This window comes from Colius striatus, chromosome 1, assembly GCF_028858725.1.
Source record: "Colius striatus isolate bColStr4 chromosome 1, bColStr4.1.hap1, whole genome shotgun sequence".
In the NCBI taxonomy this organism is placed as follows: Eukaryota; Metazoa; Chordata; class Aves; order Coliiformes; family Coliidae; genus Colius; species Colius striatus.
Genome location: NC_084759.1, coordinates 194660805 through 194674898, shown reverse-complemented (window position 1 = coordinate 194674898; position 14094 = coordinate 194660805). Strand labels below are relative to the sequence as shown.

The following is a 14094-nucleotide window of genomic DNA, read 5'->3' as shown; positions in this document are numbered from 1 at the left end:
ACTCAGTAAGACAAATTATTATCTCAAGTGATTAGGACAGTAAAATACTGGTGAAGCAGTTCCACAATTAAATAACTAATTGAGGGAATAAGATTTACTGAGGATGCACTGGGCACGGTGTAGGATCAGAAACAGTGCAGAATAAGAATAAGAACTCTCCAAGTCAGATCAATCACTTCACGTTTCTTTGTTAACTATCTTTAAAGAATAAGTTACATAAAAAATTGAGAAGTGCTTTCATCCATGGTACTTTCTGCAGATTAAAGCCAACACAAATCGATGTGGTGACTTTCTTGTTTCAAGAAAACATTCAGCATTTTTCTAAAGGATTTTAAAATTCTTTTCCTTGCAATATGTGGGTTTGCCCTCTCTGCCCCAAGTTTCATTTTTCCCTTTCTCTCTGTTCCCTTAGCTCCAAAACCAAGCAATATCGTCTCCCGAGCTTCTGCAGATTTGGCCTTCCAAGTGTAACTAACAATCTGCTCTTTCTGAAGAGTGTTTCAATAATTCTCAGATTAGATCTCTGAACATGAAAGGACTTTTTCTAACAAACCTCCTTGCAGAGTACAGAAATGGTGATGAAAGTGAATTTTACCTGAGCTCATTCAAAGACTCATCAAATGACCCTTGCAAGGACTCTATGAACACTGTCTCTGCCGTAAAAAATATTTGAGGCATCTTCCATTTAATATCTAGAGAAAGTACACGATGGAAGATGGATATAATGAACACAAAGGAACTAAATTGTTGCTCAGCAGTAGTGATTAGCAACATAAAAAGAAGTAGAGCATCAGGATATCATTGATACTGGGGACAGAATAGAGCAGAAAGTAGAGTCGTGCTTCCCGGTGTTGGAATAGGTCAGTGAAGGTATTTGGTTTTAATTTTCTGCATTTAAAACTAAATATTTGAAGTTTACAGGGGAGGTAAAAGTATTCCTCACTTACCCTGAATTTCCAGTCACATCTTTTTAGTTCTTGTGGACATCTGCAGAACCCATGAAACCAATAGCTCCCAGTGGTAGGATTCCCCTCCTCTTCCAATTTTAGACCAGTGACAAAAATTAAAATGCACAATGACTTTGCACAAACACTAGGTCTGTTTCATACTTTCTAATTAATTCACTCTGGTTATCCTGACCAAACATCCTCAACCATTGCAAAAACAAATGTGCAAAATCAAAAAAACACAAATTATTGGGAAGCAGAAAAATTCTACTTCTAGGCAAAGTTACATTTACAAGCTACTATAAACATTCAGAGTCACCGTGACATTCCTGAGTAGAAACAGACAAGCAGTGTAGTGAATGTGCTTACATTAAGATAGCAAGAAACTAGATTAGATTTCCATTGCATCAGAAATGAGACTTCACAATACCAAACAGATCACTTCACTGCGTGTGTAGGAAAGGAAGAGCCATTCACATGCCAAGATAACCTGGATTTCTTGTTGTAACTGTATATGACATGGATATCATTTCTCTATATAGAAACAACAATTTGCACCTGTAACATACTGTCATTATAGCTTTAAAAAGATAAAAGGAAAGAGCATAAAGGCAATGCTAGTGATGAAAAGGCTATTCCACCTGCATGTGCCCTTGGTGACTGACTAAACAAAGGACCACATCACAGCAGAAGGCGACTATATCCATAGATGTTTGTTTCCAGAGCTATTGGTGTTGTGGGATCTGAACGTGGATAAGTGCAGTGAAAGAGGAGCCAAGCAAAGTATCGTTTTAAGACAAGGAAAGTGTAATTTGGGAAAAAAAAATGCATATCCCTATTGAATAATTAACAAGAGAGGCAAGATTATAGCCAGACATGTAGGGAGCCTGTAAGGTGGGTGCAGAGCCTATTGCCATTCACTTTCTGGGAGAAGCAGGTGGAAAGGTTGGCATATTGTGTCACGTTCACATGCGGCTGACAGCTGGGCAGAAGGTACCAAGAGTTTTTCTAACCATCAAAACCTAAAAGGATCATTTATTTCAGGAGACAGAGGGTGCTGTATGTCTGGGTTGTGGATGCTCTAGGATGAAAGATTAAAGATTCTTTAAATGTTCTGAATCATCCTTCCTTAGAGAGTGTTAAAGACAAGCTGCAGGAGACCAATGCAATCAGGAACATCACAGACATGTCAAGTTATAATGAGAAAGAGCCAAACACGTTCGGGGTGTAACACTGCCAACATTAGCAGATACTCACCAGGGGACCATTTGTCCCATTTTGGTTATTAGCAGCATCTGTAAGAACTGTGTGCCACCTTCTGGCAATACGTAACTTCAGTCAAAAATTGGGGGGGGGGGGGGAAGCTTAATAGTTTTTATTTAATCAAAAACTCTTTGACTCCCCAGGAAAATAGTTGTGGGAAGATACAAAAACAGCCACTTAGACATTTCAGGAAATGTTTTATTTGGACTACTGAAAGCATTCAAAGCTTTAATATATTGATCATTATTCACATAATCAGGCAATTTTAAAGGCATTGAGATTACTCAGGTAATAAAATGTGATGTCATTTTTACTCAATATTACTATTAAATATTAAATAAATTAATACTGGTACTTGATGGTTAATTTTATCTGATGGAAAATCCCACATTCTTAATAAACTACCAAGCAATTATTTGAAATATTTTGATGCAAAAGAGCCTAGTCACAAATCCAAGGTCTAACCTCTCTTGATCTGAGATCTCAGCAGAGCAGATAAGCACAGCAAGATTAGACAGAATTTAAGAAGGGCAACCTTTTTACCTATTGCAGGAAATTAAATAAACTCCTCACAGACTGAGCTCTTTGATTCAGTACCTAGACAGTGCTCAGAAAGTAAGACACGCAGACTTCTCTGTCCATTATCAGTAAGGTCAGGTTTATTTTGCTAGTAGTTCAGATGTAGGCACTGATCAACAAGCACTGATACAGGTAGAAGACTAGGCTTTAGTTAAGAGGGGAGTAAGTAGACACGTGAGAGCAGTACCCTCTTTTCCACTCCATTGAATGTGTGTAAGCTGGAATAACAATGCAAACAATTCATGTATAAGGCAGTTCTACTCCAAACAAAAAAGCCTTTTAGACAGAAAACTTCTGCTCCTGATGTTTTCCCCTTGTCACTCTTCCTCCAAAATGGCTGTGCTCATCTCCTACTTGTCCTCCCACACACTCAAGATCTTATGTCTGTGGTGTCTCTTACTCAGTTAGCAATTTACTCTTTGCCTGGCAGTTAGGTGAAACAGGTCGTAGGTGAGTCATTCTTACACATATCCCATGGAGAAGGCCTGCCAACCTACATGACAGTAGCTTGTGGAAACTAAAAGCCACCCAGAAAACAACTACTAAATTAAACCAAATCAAACGCCATCACAGTGACAGATTATAGTGCTGCTCCCAACTCACTTGTCTAAATTAGAACGTTAAGGGAGATTTTCTCCCTTCAAAGAACAGAGGAAGGCATTTATTAGCTTTCAGGGAGATGTATACCTTTGAAAAAAGATGATATCCACAGTGACATAGTCAGAAACAAATTTAAAACTACATTGTCCCCAAATCTCTCCAGCAGTTTCAGTTGAATGCAACATCCTCCACTTCTGCTTTTAAGTTGTTTGGCTATTAGTAGTAGTTCATGGTCTATTAAAAAAATTCTGTCATCAGTTCCTCCCAGAGGCAAAAAGAGAGAAAAGTAAAATTGTTGCTCTGTTTCTGGTTTAATATGTTTGCAAAATTTTTGGAGATAGTTTGGAATAACAGACAGTGAAAGTAGGTTACGTTCACAAGTAACACTTGGGTTTTATAAAGAACTTTAAAACTATAGAAAAAATAGTCAGAAATGGTAATAACTCTCTCCAAAATGCAGCTATAATCTCAGAATAAACATAAAGAGAAATCATTTAGTTACTATACAGAACAAAATTCTACATTTTTCTCATGTTTTTCTTTTTTCTGGAAAAGCAATCATTGTACTGCTGCTTGAACAAGTCCAAGTGAACCCTCGTGGCTTGAGCACAGAGCTTTAAAAGGCTTTCCTTTTCAGCAACAAATTACTTAAATTACTACGCTTTGCTCTACTCCAGTAATTTTGGTATTTGCCCATAATGTTCAAACATTAGAGGAAAGTCGATGACTATACCTTCACATCAGTATTCTCCTCACTATCCAGTGATGTATTGCAACAATGGCTTGTTGACATTGACATCCAACAAGGCTGAGGATGACTCTACATAATTTTATTTCATTTGAAAGAAAAAGTGGGTTAGGTTGGGTTTTGGCTGTCTCAGACTGATGGTACTTAAACCTTACTGAAAGCAATTTTGTCAAGATCTTTCGTTCTGCATTGCTGCAGAGTATGAATGATAGTTTTATTTCACGGCAGCTTTTTCCCCCAGCCACTGGAAATACAGCCTACATAGGTGCCTTGCCAGCAAGAAGGCCAGGCACAATATTTTAAACAAACAGCAGCCAGTGGCCCCCCTCGGGTTCTCCCACAGCCAGAATTCCCTTTAAGCTGTGGTAGCTACAAGTCTTCTTGCTTACTCGGCCATGCTGATTTTTTTCTTAGGGTTTCTCAGGGAGAGGCAGAAATCCAATAATGCATCTAACATAGCATGTCCTGGTTTATAGATATCTGTATTTATATATCATCACATGTAGCAAATAACGCTCATTCACTTGTGTTGAAGTAAGTTCTAACCCGCTCCAATTTCTCACTGCAACATTTGGTGTTTTTTTCCCCTCACACTGAAACAGAAAACAGAAAAGAAAAAAAACCAACTGCCTAGGGAGACAGTCCATTACTAAAATCAGTTATCTTGTCTCTAGGGAATAAAATAGCAGGCCACTCACTCTCAGGTCTCCTCCTCTGAGTGTCCCACAAGTAACTGTTACAATTTTTCCCTTTATGCCTCAGAGGAGGCTTGAGAAGTGTTTGTAACCCTGGTTTGGAATGGTGACCACCTGGCTTGTCCTCCTGAATGAGACACAACTGATTTTAGCATACTGGCACATTTTGCACAGAGACAATCTTGTTACCTGAAAGCATCTTGCTGCTCCAGGCCATTTATGTTTTTACTGGTATACAGCTGATATTTCTCAAAGTAACAAGTTATTTCGGTAACTTCAGATGCTCTCAGAGCCTTGCACAGGATCTGGTAATGGCCCACTGCTCTTCACTGCCACTCGGTGAAAATCGCCTTGTGGGCAACTGGGAAAGAAGACTGTAGTTAAGTCAAGTACACCAGTCAGGCCAATGCTCACCACTACCTCTGGCCTGAGGAGCTGTGACAATGCTATAAAAAGCATAGATTTCATTTTCTAAGGCCCAAGGTGGCTTGTGTAGTGCTAGCTCAGGTACCTTGCACACAGGCAGCTTCATGCTGCTCAGCAGAGTCCAAGGACCAATCTAGAGAACCAGGCAAAGTGACTTGGACTCCGTGCATGGTCCTTGATTCAAGTGTTAACCAAAATGGGATCCCCTGGATTTCAGATCAGAGGTGGAGCAGGGTCAGCACCTCCTCCATCAGTCACAGCCTTGGTCCTGGAATGGGGAGGGGGGTCATGGGGTGGTGCTGCAGAGCAGAAGTAAAGAACAAGTCCATCGAAGTAGATGCTTCTCGTAGGCAAGCTCCTGAGAGCTGATCACTGCGTGCATGAGCCTTCCTTTTATTTTTTCTTGTCCAAGTGCCAAGCAGGGAGCAGATGGTACATTACTCAGCCTTAACTGGAGGGTAAGGAAGTGTGATTTAAAAAAAAAAATAATCAGTTGAGACCCTCAGCCCATTTAGATTCCCAGCTCAAAGTTTATTTGCCTTACACGGAACTTGTGCTTTCTACCCCTCTCAAATGCTAATCCTCTCCACACATATGCTCATTATGCAAAAAGCATATGACAAACACCATCTGGGAAAATAAATAGCTCCTCAACTAACCACACTGCTCCCTCCCTTTACGTCACCCACCTCACTATTGTCTCTCCTATTTTTATCTGCAATCACTCGATCCAGCTCTTAACTGAACAGTGCAGTCTCAGTCAAGCAAGCTGCAGGTCCCAGGCAGGGTAGTAAAACCCATTCCATTTTTTGAGATCACGTGCATCTTCATGATAATTTGAAAGCAACGACAGCACCGAGAAAAAGAAATGTATCTTTTAAAGGACAGTTGATATCACTGAGAGATACTAGTCCCAACCCACAGAGGTTTGTGCTTGTTTTTCAGCTGGAAGGTTACATTTTCTCTCCCATGAAATACACAGCTCTTGCCACGAGTTCCACCTTGTTTCCATGGATTCCTGAGGCAGTCCTTCATCTCTGACAGATTATTGCTCATACTGTTCAGAGACAGGCAATGGTGCTAAATAGGGAATGACATTAGCTAAGTTCAGTGATTTCTGTAACCTCTATGCAGATGGGTAAGGAGTCGTGCTGTCTTTAGTCATGATGGATTCATTGCCTGCCAGAACGTTAATCAAAAGAAATGAGGATTGTGCATGCAAGAGAAAGGCATCTCAGAATATTGTGTTTTGTACCAATGAATTAGGAAAATCATCATGATTCAGCAAAGGAGATGTCTATTTAGCTAAATTAAAGACGAGTTGCACAATCTAACCGTATTGCATTGAGGCTAAGTAACCAGGAGAAATTCAAACTGCACAGTCAAAAGACACAGCAGCTGACGCTGTGATATAAAAGCAGAGCTTTGTAAGTACCTTGTAAGAATTGTGGGGCCATAAACACTGCAATATTATATCTGTTTAGGAAAAATATGGGACAGAATTCAATGATGACCTTATCTGAGCTACAAATTCTTGGCAATTATTATATGCTTGTAGGGACACGTTTAATAGATGGCAGAAAGTCCTTCTCATTTGTCGTCAGAGACAGCGCTGATATTGGCCAGCTGAGAAATCCATTATACAGCTACAAAAGAAGCAATTTGATTTCATAAGCACGTGCCTTTATTATTTTAAGAATAATTTAATGTAGGCAGAGGAAAGCAGAATCTGTGGGGAAAAAAAGACAGAGGTTTCTAACACTTGCAGTTAGCAGCCCTGTGGTTCTGACTTCTCCTGGACTCTTCTTTTTTTGGTGGGTAGGGGGGTGGCGGGAGAGATTATTTTGATTCTCCTCCTCCTCCTCCTCCACCTCACCTGGTTAGAAGAGTTTAAGTCTTGTATTCCTAAAACAGAGGAGTTTTAGTCTGGTGTGTAGTTCGGGTGTCAGTGTTGCTCAGAATGCATGTGCCTGTGCAACACACTCTCTGTGCTGCTGAATACGCCCTTAACTCCCTTCTCTTTCTCGTTACAACAGACGAACCAAACTCCTGGAGTGCTCCCTCTGCCACCTCCCCAGGTCTGCCGGAAGTAGCTCTTTCCCTCGAAGACATAATCTCACCATTATCTTCATCACACATAGCCCCACCCTCTGACCCTTCTCACCAGATAAGCCCAGAGCCAACATGGGATATCAAGAGGGAACACGATGTAAGGAAACCAAAGGAGCTTTCGGTGAACGGTCACAAAAAGAAAAGGTTAGGAGAACAAAGAGAAAGGTCAGCAAGTCCTAAAAAGGTAGATAGGTCAAAGCACGAAGAGGCTTCTTGGAAAGGATATTCAGAAAGCAAAAATAAGACCACTGATGGTGGCAGGCCCACCTCAGAAAGCAAAGCGGTGGGACACAGCATTATGATCGAGGCTGGCGCGAGAGAGCACGTGTGTGCTGGAACCAGTGATGAACAGTTTGGGAGGCTGAGGAAGCCAGAAAGCAAGAGAGGAGGATCTCTTGGCAAAATAGATCACAAATCCACAAATACCAGTGAGAAGTCAGCTGCGGCATCCGATCTTGTCAAGCTTGATATAGGTGCTACCAAGACGTACAGTAGCAACCGCTGCAGTTCGCCTGGAAGTGATATGGACCACAGCCAGAGGGACCCTGATGGGAAACCCAGCGAGTTCCCCAGGAAGGGACATGTCCATTCCATTAGCACTCGCAGCACCAACGCCACAGTTCGAAAGGCAACGGTCTCCCCGGGCCCATGGAAAATCCCCGGCTCAGATAAGCTACCAAGCGTCCTGAAGTCTGGTACTTCTGCCATGAGCAGATAAGCAAGGGACTGTTGCCCTCTAACTGTCTCAAACTGACACAGAACATTCTTCTTAGTTTTTGTCTCACATTGGTTTGTTTTAATTTATTTTAACTATCACACATACACACAAAGCATTGAGGAATGAAAACATTAGTGTATAATTCCATGACAATGTGCACAGTATCTAATAAGTTCAAGAGCATATAGTCAACACGGAGATTTAAAATCGACCCTGAAGTCCCGGTTCCATTTTAGGGACTTTGGCAGCTATGGAAGAAACCAAAACAATATGAAGGACAGTAAGTACATCAGAGAAGGATAGTGCAGTGTAGCTTTAGCATTTTTTTTTCCCACTGCATGAAGGACTTGGATTTCATTCAAACTTTGTATCGAGAAACTGGAACAAGTTAGAGCAATCACAAACTGGAACATCGCCTTAAATAAAACTGCACGGAGCAAGCTGAAACAGAGAGAGGATCTTTACATGGAGCTAAAATGTTGTAAATAAATTGTTCTCGACATATCTAGACAGGGGTTAAAGGGTTTCTTTGAAGCATCGTTTGGAACTGTACACCCATGACACGTCTCCACTGTTAACACTTTGGGATAGTCCACGTGATACCCTGTAGCATAGTTCACTGGGCGCTACGGGAGGAGTGGGGAATCCAGTGAATTAGTTTCTGTGATGCCATTTCTACTGCCATTTTTGTGAACAAACCATGTTTCTGTACATTGGAAAGGAGTTGTTAGGGTGGAGTTGTATTTGCAAATTATTCTCAAAAGCAATTGATTACAGGTTCCCCAAATCCCACGAGGTAGCACGCAAGCCAATTGGTCAGGCTCAAAACCCAGACGTCTGCAAAGGCCCTTGCAATGAAAGGAAGAGTGCTACAGAGAAAAAGCTGCAGTTTCCTTAAGGAAAGGCCTTTCCCTCCTGCAGAAAATGAGAGCTTCACTTACCAACAGTGCTATGTTTCATACCCATCTACATTCGGTTAGGACACTCTCAGCTTTCATCCCCTCAGTTTGGCAGAGCAGGTGCCTTTCAGGCACACCTTAATAATTAGACTGGTTTCTGAAATACAGTTGTCAGTGTCATCATTCAGTAAATTCAATATATTTCCATTTTTAAAATGGTTTCTATTTTATCATTTCTTCCCTACCTCCATTTTTGTTGTTGTTGTTGTTGTTGTTGTTCTTTTTTTTTTGGTTCATCTTTCTTGCTTGTCTGTTTTGAATTTCAAGCCTTAAGTGCCAGGTAAACATTCCAGTCTGCCTTCACAGGAAATAACTCCGGGTTCAGTCAATCAGTCATTATCTCGTTTCAAAAAGATGCGTGTGTGTCTGTGTAAGTGTGCTTATGCTTATCTGTCTGTCAAAATTCAAACAAAATTCTGGGCAATAATACATTGGTAATTTAAAAAGAAAAAAAATTAAATAAAGCTAAGTACTGTCAAAAATTTGTATTTAAAAATTACTGTTCTCTAGCAATCTTAGTTCCTCACATGCTCTGCTGAAAAAATTAGATTGAGATTGGCTTTGTTCCAAGAAATTAGCACATTACTGTATGTCTCAAACATTGCACTGGACTGAGAAATTTATAGGCATGTTTCTTCCTGTCCAATTATTTGAAAAGCCTCAAGTCAAGGATTTTGCAGCTTTCAAACAATTTTTTTTTAGAAAGAAAAATCCATTTATCGTTTCTAAAAAAGCACAAGTCCATGTAGCTGTTTATAAAACTCTTATTTAATGGTTAAAAAAAAAAAATCTTTATCCCCTGAACTAGAATCCAATATAATTTGCCATTAATTTATTGAATCTGATTTTGGACAATGCTTCTGTAGTGTAGATGCACGTCCCGGTATCTTATTTTTATGTATAAAGAAAGTAAACAACGAAATCTGAAAAAACAGTTGAGATTATGCTTGCATAAACTCTAATTTGCACAGTTCACAGCTACTCCTTGTGCAGTAATTGCTTTATGCGGCTGTAATCGATAACCTGTGAAGACAGCACATCATCTAAACCCCATTCCAAATAATATTTCTGTGTAGTGTTAGCTGTGAATTTACCCTGTACAGCTCTATCTCTATAAATATAATTCCATGTATTAATAGTCACAGAAAGGCTGTAAGTGAGCAACTATTTTTATGAAACGCACCACTATGGATAAATTAACTTTTACAGAAATCTTGTTTACTGTATGATATTCTAAACCACTGTCAAATAAAATATATATCCAAAAAATCTCTTCTGTTTTTTCTTTTTTTCTGTGGTAATTGTACATAGTCTGTGTTAGTTTGGAGTAATGGCATCAATGAGCAATGGTATCCTGAGATGCTCTAAGACGAGCATGTCCAGCAGGTCAAGGGAGGTTCTCACTTTCTACTCTCTCCTGGTGAGGCCTCATGTGGAGTCCTGTGTCCAGTTCTGGGCTCCCCAGTTCAAGAGTGAAAAGGAACTTCTGGAAAGAGTCCAGCACAGGGCTACCAAGGTGATCAGGGGACTGGAGCATCTCTCTTATAAGGAAAGGCTGAGACACATGGGGCTGTTTAGCCTGGAGAAGACCAGGAGGAGACCTTATCAATGCTTAAAAGGGCAGGTGTTGAGAGGATGGAGTGAGTTTTTTCTGTAATGCCCAGTGACAGGTCAAGGGGTAACAGACCCAAGCTGGAACACAGGAAGTTCCACTTCAATATGAGCAGAAACTTCTTTTCTATGAGGTTGATGGAGCAGTGGCACAGGTGGCCTACAGAGGATGTGGGCTCTCCTTCTCTGGAGGTTTCCAAACCCGCCTGCACGTGTTCCTACGTGACTAGGTTGAGATGAAACTGCTTTAGCAGGGCGGTTGGACTGGATGATCTCCAAGGGTCCCTTCCAACCCCCATCACTCTGTCATTCTGTGATAGACTCCAGTGTTACACTGAGGAACAACCATTTATATGCATATGAGTAGAACTGATTAACTACTGCATTATAAAAAAGGGGAACACTGTTTTCTTAGTCCAAAGAGGGGTCCAATTTGTGAATACACGTATAAGTGACCAGACTCTATAGGCAAGTTAAACTGCATGAGGCTATCCAGATGCAGAGAAATCTCTCCCTTGGTGGAGAATCCTGAGCACTTACTCTCCTCCTGTAGTCCCAAAAAACATAGGACCAGGCTGGTCACACACCCAGCACCGAGACACAACTTCTGAGCATACACCATATATACAAAAGGAATCTTGCAGCTCCACAAGTATGTAAAGAATGAGTGTCAGTAGAATGGAGCCAGGCTCTTCTCAATGATAGCCAATGATAGGACAAGGCGCAGTGGGTACAAGCTGGAAGATAAGAGGTTCCAAAGAAACACAAGGAATAATTTGTTCACTGTGAGGGTGAGGGAGCACTGGAACAGGCTGCCCAGATGGGTTGTTGAGTCTTCTTCTCTGGGGACATTCAAAACTCACCTGGATAAGTTCCTGTGTGACCTACTCTAGGTGGCCCTGCTCTGGCAGAGGGGCTGGACTAAATGATCTTTTGAGGACCCTTCCAACCCTTAAGATTCTGTGATTCTGTAACTAGCCCTAGGAAGGTTTGTTTACAAGCTGAGTGAAGGGGGCATAATTTGATGGTAACCAGATAGCCTCTTCTGGAGCTTAATCCATCGCTTGTTGAACAGACAGAAAAATGCTCTTTGGCTTCTGTAAGGCAAAATAAATCGCTGGTTTGCAGACCATAGGCACTGTAAGATGTGCTGACTGGAAAACTACCAATGTTTTTCACACAGATATGACAGGTTTTTAAATAAATATTTTCTTTTTCCTTAAAATACCATTTTCTGAAAAAAATACTAATTTGCCTTCATGTACCCTGAGTCAGTTTCTGCAGAGCCTCGCTTTTCAGAAGATTAATGTTCCATGTAAAAATTTCGACCAGCTGAACTACTAACGTCATTTTTCATTACAATAAACATGTAACAAATTTCAAGCATCTTCAATACTCAAAAAAATATTTGCTGATCCTCAAATAGGCACCGTTTTCATGGTCAGAAAACTGGATATAGGCCTGACTCAGACCCACAGGTATCACAGGGAAGCGTGTTGAAGTTGTGTAGCCTCACACAGTAATTTTCTGTTAATAACTTGGGGGGGTGGGTGGAGGGGTGCCTGTTAATAACATGTCCTTTTAAACGTAGTGGTACAACATCTTCATTGCACTGCTGTTCTTATGAACTACTTTTTCGTATCTATACAATCACATAGTAAACTGCATGTTCATTTAGATGCAGATTCTTTGCTCCAAGCTCCAATGCATCAGTGTACATAAGCTTGCCTGCATATGGTCAGCAATGCACATTTGGGAGGAATTTTGGTTAAACCTCATCAACAGATGTTGGTACAGCCCTTTTTCAGTGGCAAATATTGGCCCTGGATCTCACTGTCTCTCCAGGTATTTCTCAGCTCAGTAGCTTTAGGAAGTGCACACAAACTGCAGAGCCTGGAAGAGCAGATGTTCAAATAAATTCAGTAAAAAAGAGAGAAAAATTAGCAGCTCCCATGTGTTCTCTTTTTTTCAGAAAGCTGCTGGAGTGACAGCACTCTTCATTTAGGTACAACAGAGCACAGGCTGCACTGGTGTCATGACACTACTCTCTCCTATACACGAGGGACATTTGTAATCATGCATCTACCTTTTCCATGGCCTAGGTGGTAAGACTGCAAACAGTTTAGCATCAGTGTGGATAGCTGTCTGCTATGAATCGATGCAATAGTTCAAACTCAATCCCATTTCCACTCTCTTATCTCCCATCTGAATGAGCAGCTGACCATCATTGCCAAAAAATTCTCATCTCTAGCAAAGATCAGCTTCAGTCTGATTTGCACCATCTCTGCTGAATATGAACACCTCATGCTGAGCCTCTTCTACATCCCAGGTACCCTGAGCACCACCAAATTTATCCCAAATCTCCTCTTACTTCACAGCTCCCCACTGCTTTTGTTTTTCATCCTACCTCTGAGATAAAGTGCTGCTATCTGTAAGTGGATTGAATCTTCTGTTCTGTGTTTTGCCCTTCTATCCCTCAGATCTTTGTCTCTCTCTTTTTCTCTCTTTCCTTTCCACTCTCGCACACCAGCTGACATGCTGTAGCACTCTCCACCTCTACCTCACATGCCTCAAGAGCTCCAAGTTAGCAATCTCTGCTGAGAGTTGTCACGACCAGTTACTCACACTGGGCAAGTCATTATCATACTCCTGAGTGTCATCTAAACACACAGGCATACATAATACCTTGTACTGAAGCCCAGCCCAGATCATCTGCCTTTGCTTCCAGCAGCAGTTGCTGGTTAGATGTGCTAACCCTACATGTGGCCTGTAGCTTCCTTTGCAAGTACAAATAATGGTTTTTCTTTGATGCTGTTACAGCTAAATGCCTGTACGTCCATTAAATGTCCATCCATAAACATATCTTAAATGTCTGTAAACACAAGCATTCAGGCCAGGTTTTGTGGCTGCAATATGCTATGATCTCTACTGGATGTCTCCAAATTAATTTTACAAAGGCAAGGACAGGCCAAGCTGCAGACACATTTCTGTCTTAGCCACTATACTCTTTTTGTATACCACTGCTGTGGCAGAAACCCAGCACCAGAATTACAGGGGCATGAGTAGCACACTTCAGCTAATGAGGATGTCAGCCTCCACGTTTCTCCTTGCTTAGAGGGAAGCTTTGGTGTGAAGGGGAGAAGTTTCTTGGTACGCTGCTACAGAGCTCAAAGTTACAGATGGCTTTGGGCTTGCCTTGGGATGACTGATCTCATTAGGGATTTATTTCGTAGTTCACTTCTGTAGGTCTCAAAAAGTGCCCTTTCCCTCTTTTGTCCCCTTGACACCTAGGATATTTTCTGTAATTGTTGCTAAAAACGCTGCACAGGCAAGGCAGGCTGCCTGCTCTCATGACTAATAGAGGACTTGTAAAGAACTCCCATGGCTGTGGCATTCAGAGTGCCCACCCTCACATCTATTATACTCAAGGACCCCC

General features: G+C 41.2%; 1 protein-coding gene across 4 annotated transcripts in view; it reads left to right on the top strand.

Annotated features, from left to right (window-relative positions):
* The window catches only part of MAGI2 (membrane associated guanylate kinase, WW and PDZ domain containing 2), a 734934-nt gene extending 724654 nt beyond the window's left edge, over positions 1-10280 (top strand). For all 4 annotated transcript variants that reach the window (XM_062019654.1, XM_062019637.1, XM_062019629.1 and 1 more), the window contains one exon: positions 7295-10280. In XM_062019654.1, coding sequence (XP_061875638.1) covers positions 7295-8088 — 794 coding nt within the window. In that variant the 3' untranslated portion in view covers positions 8089-10280. The remainder of the gene's footprint in view (positions 1-7294) is intronic.
* Positions 10281-14094: the final 3814 nt, after the last annotated feature.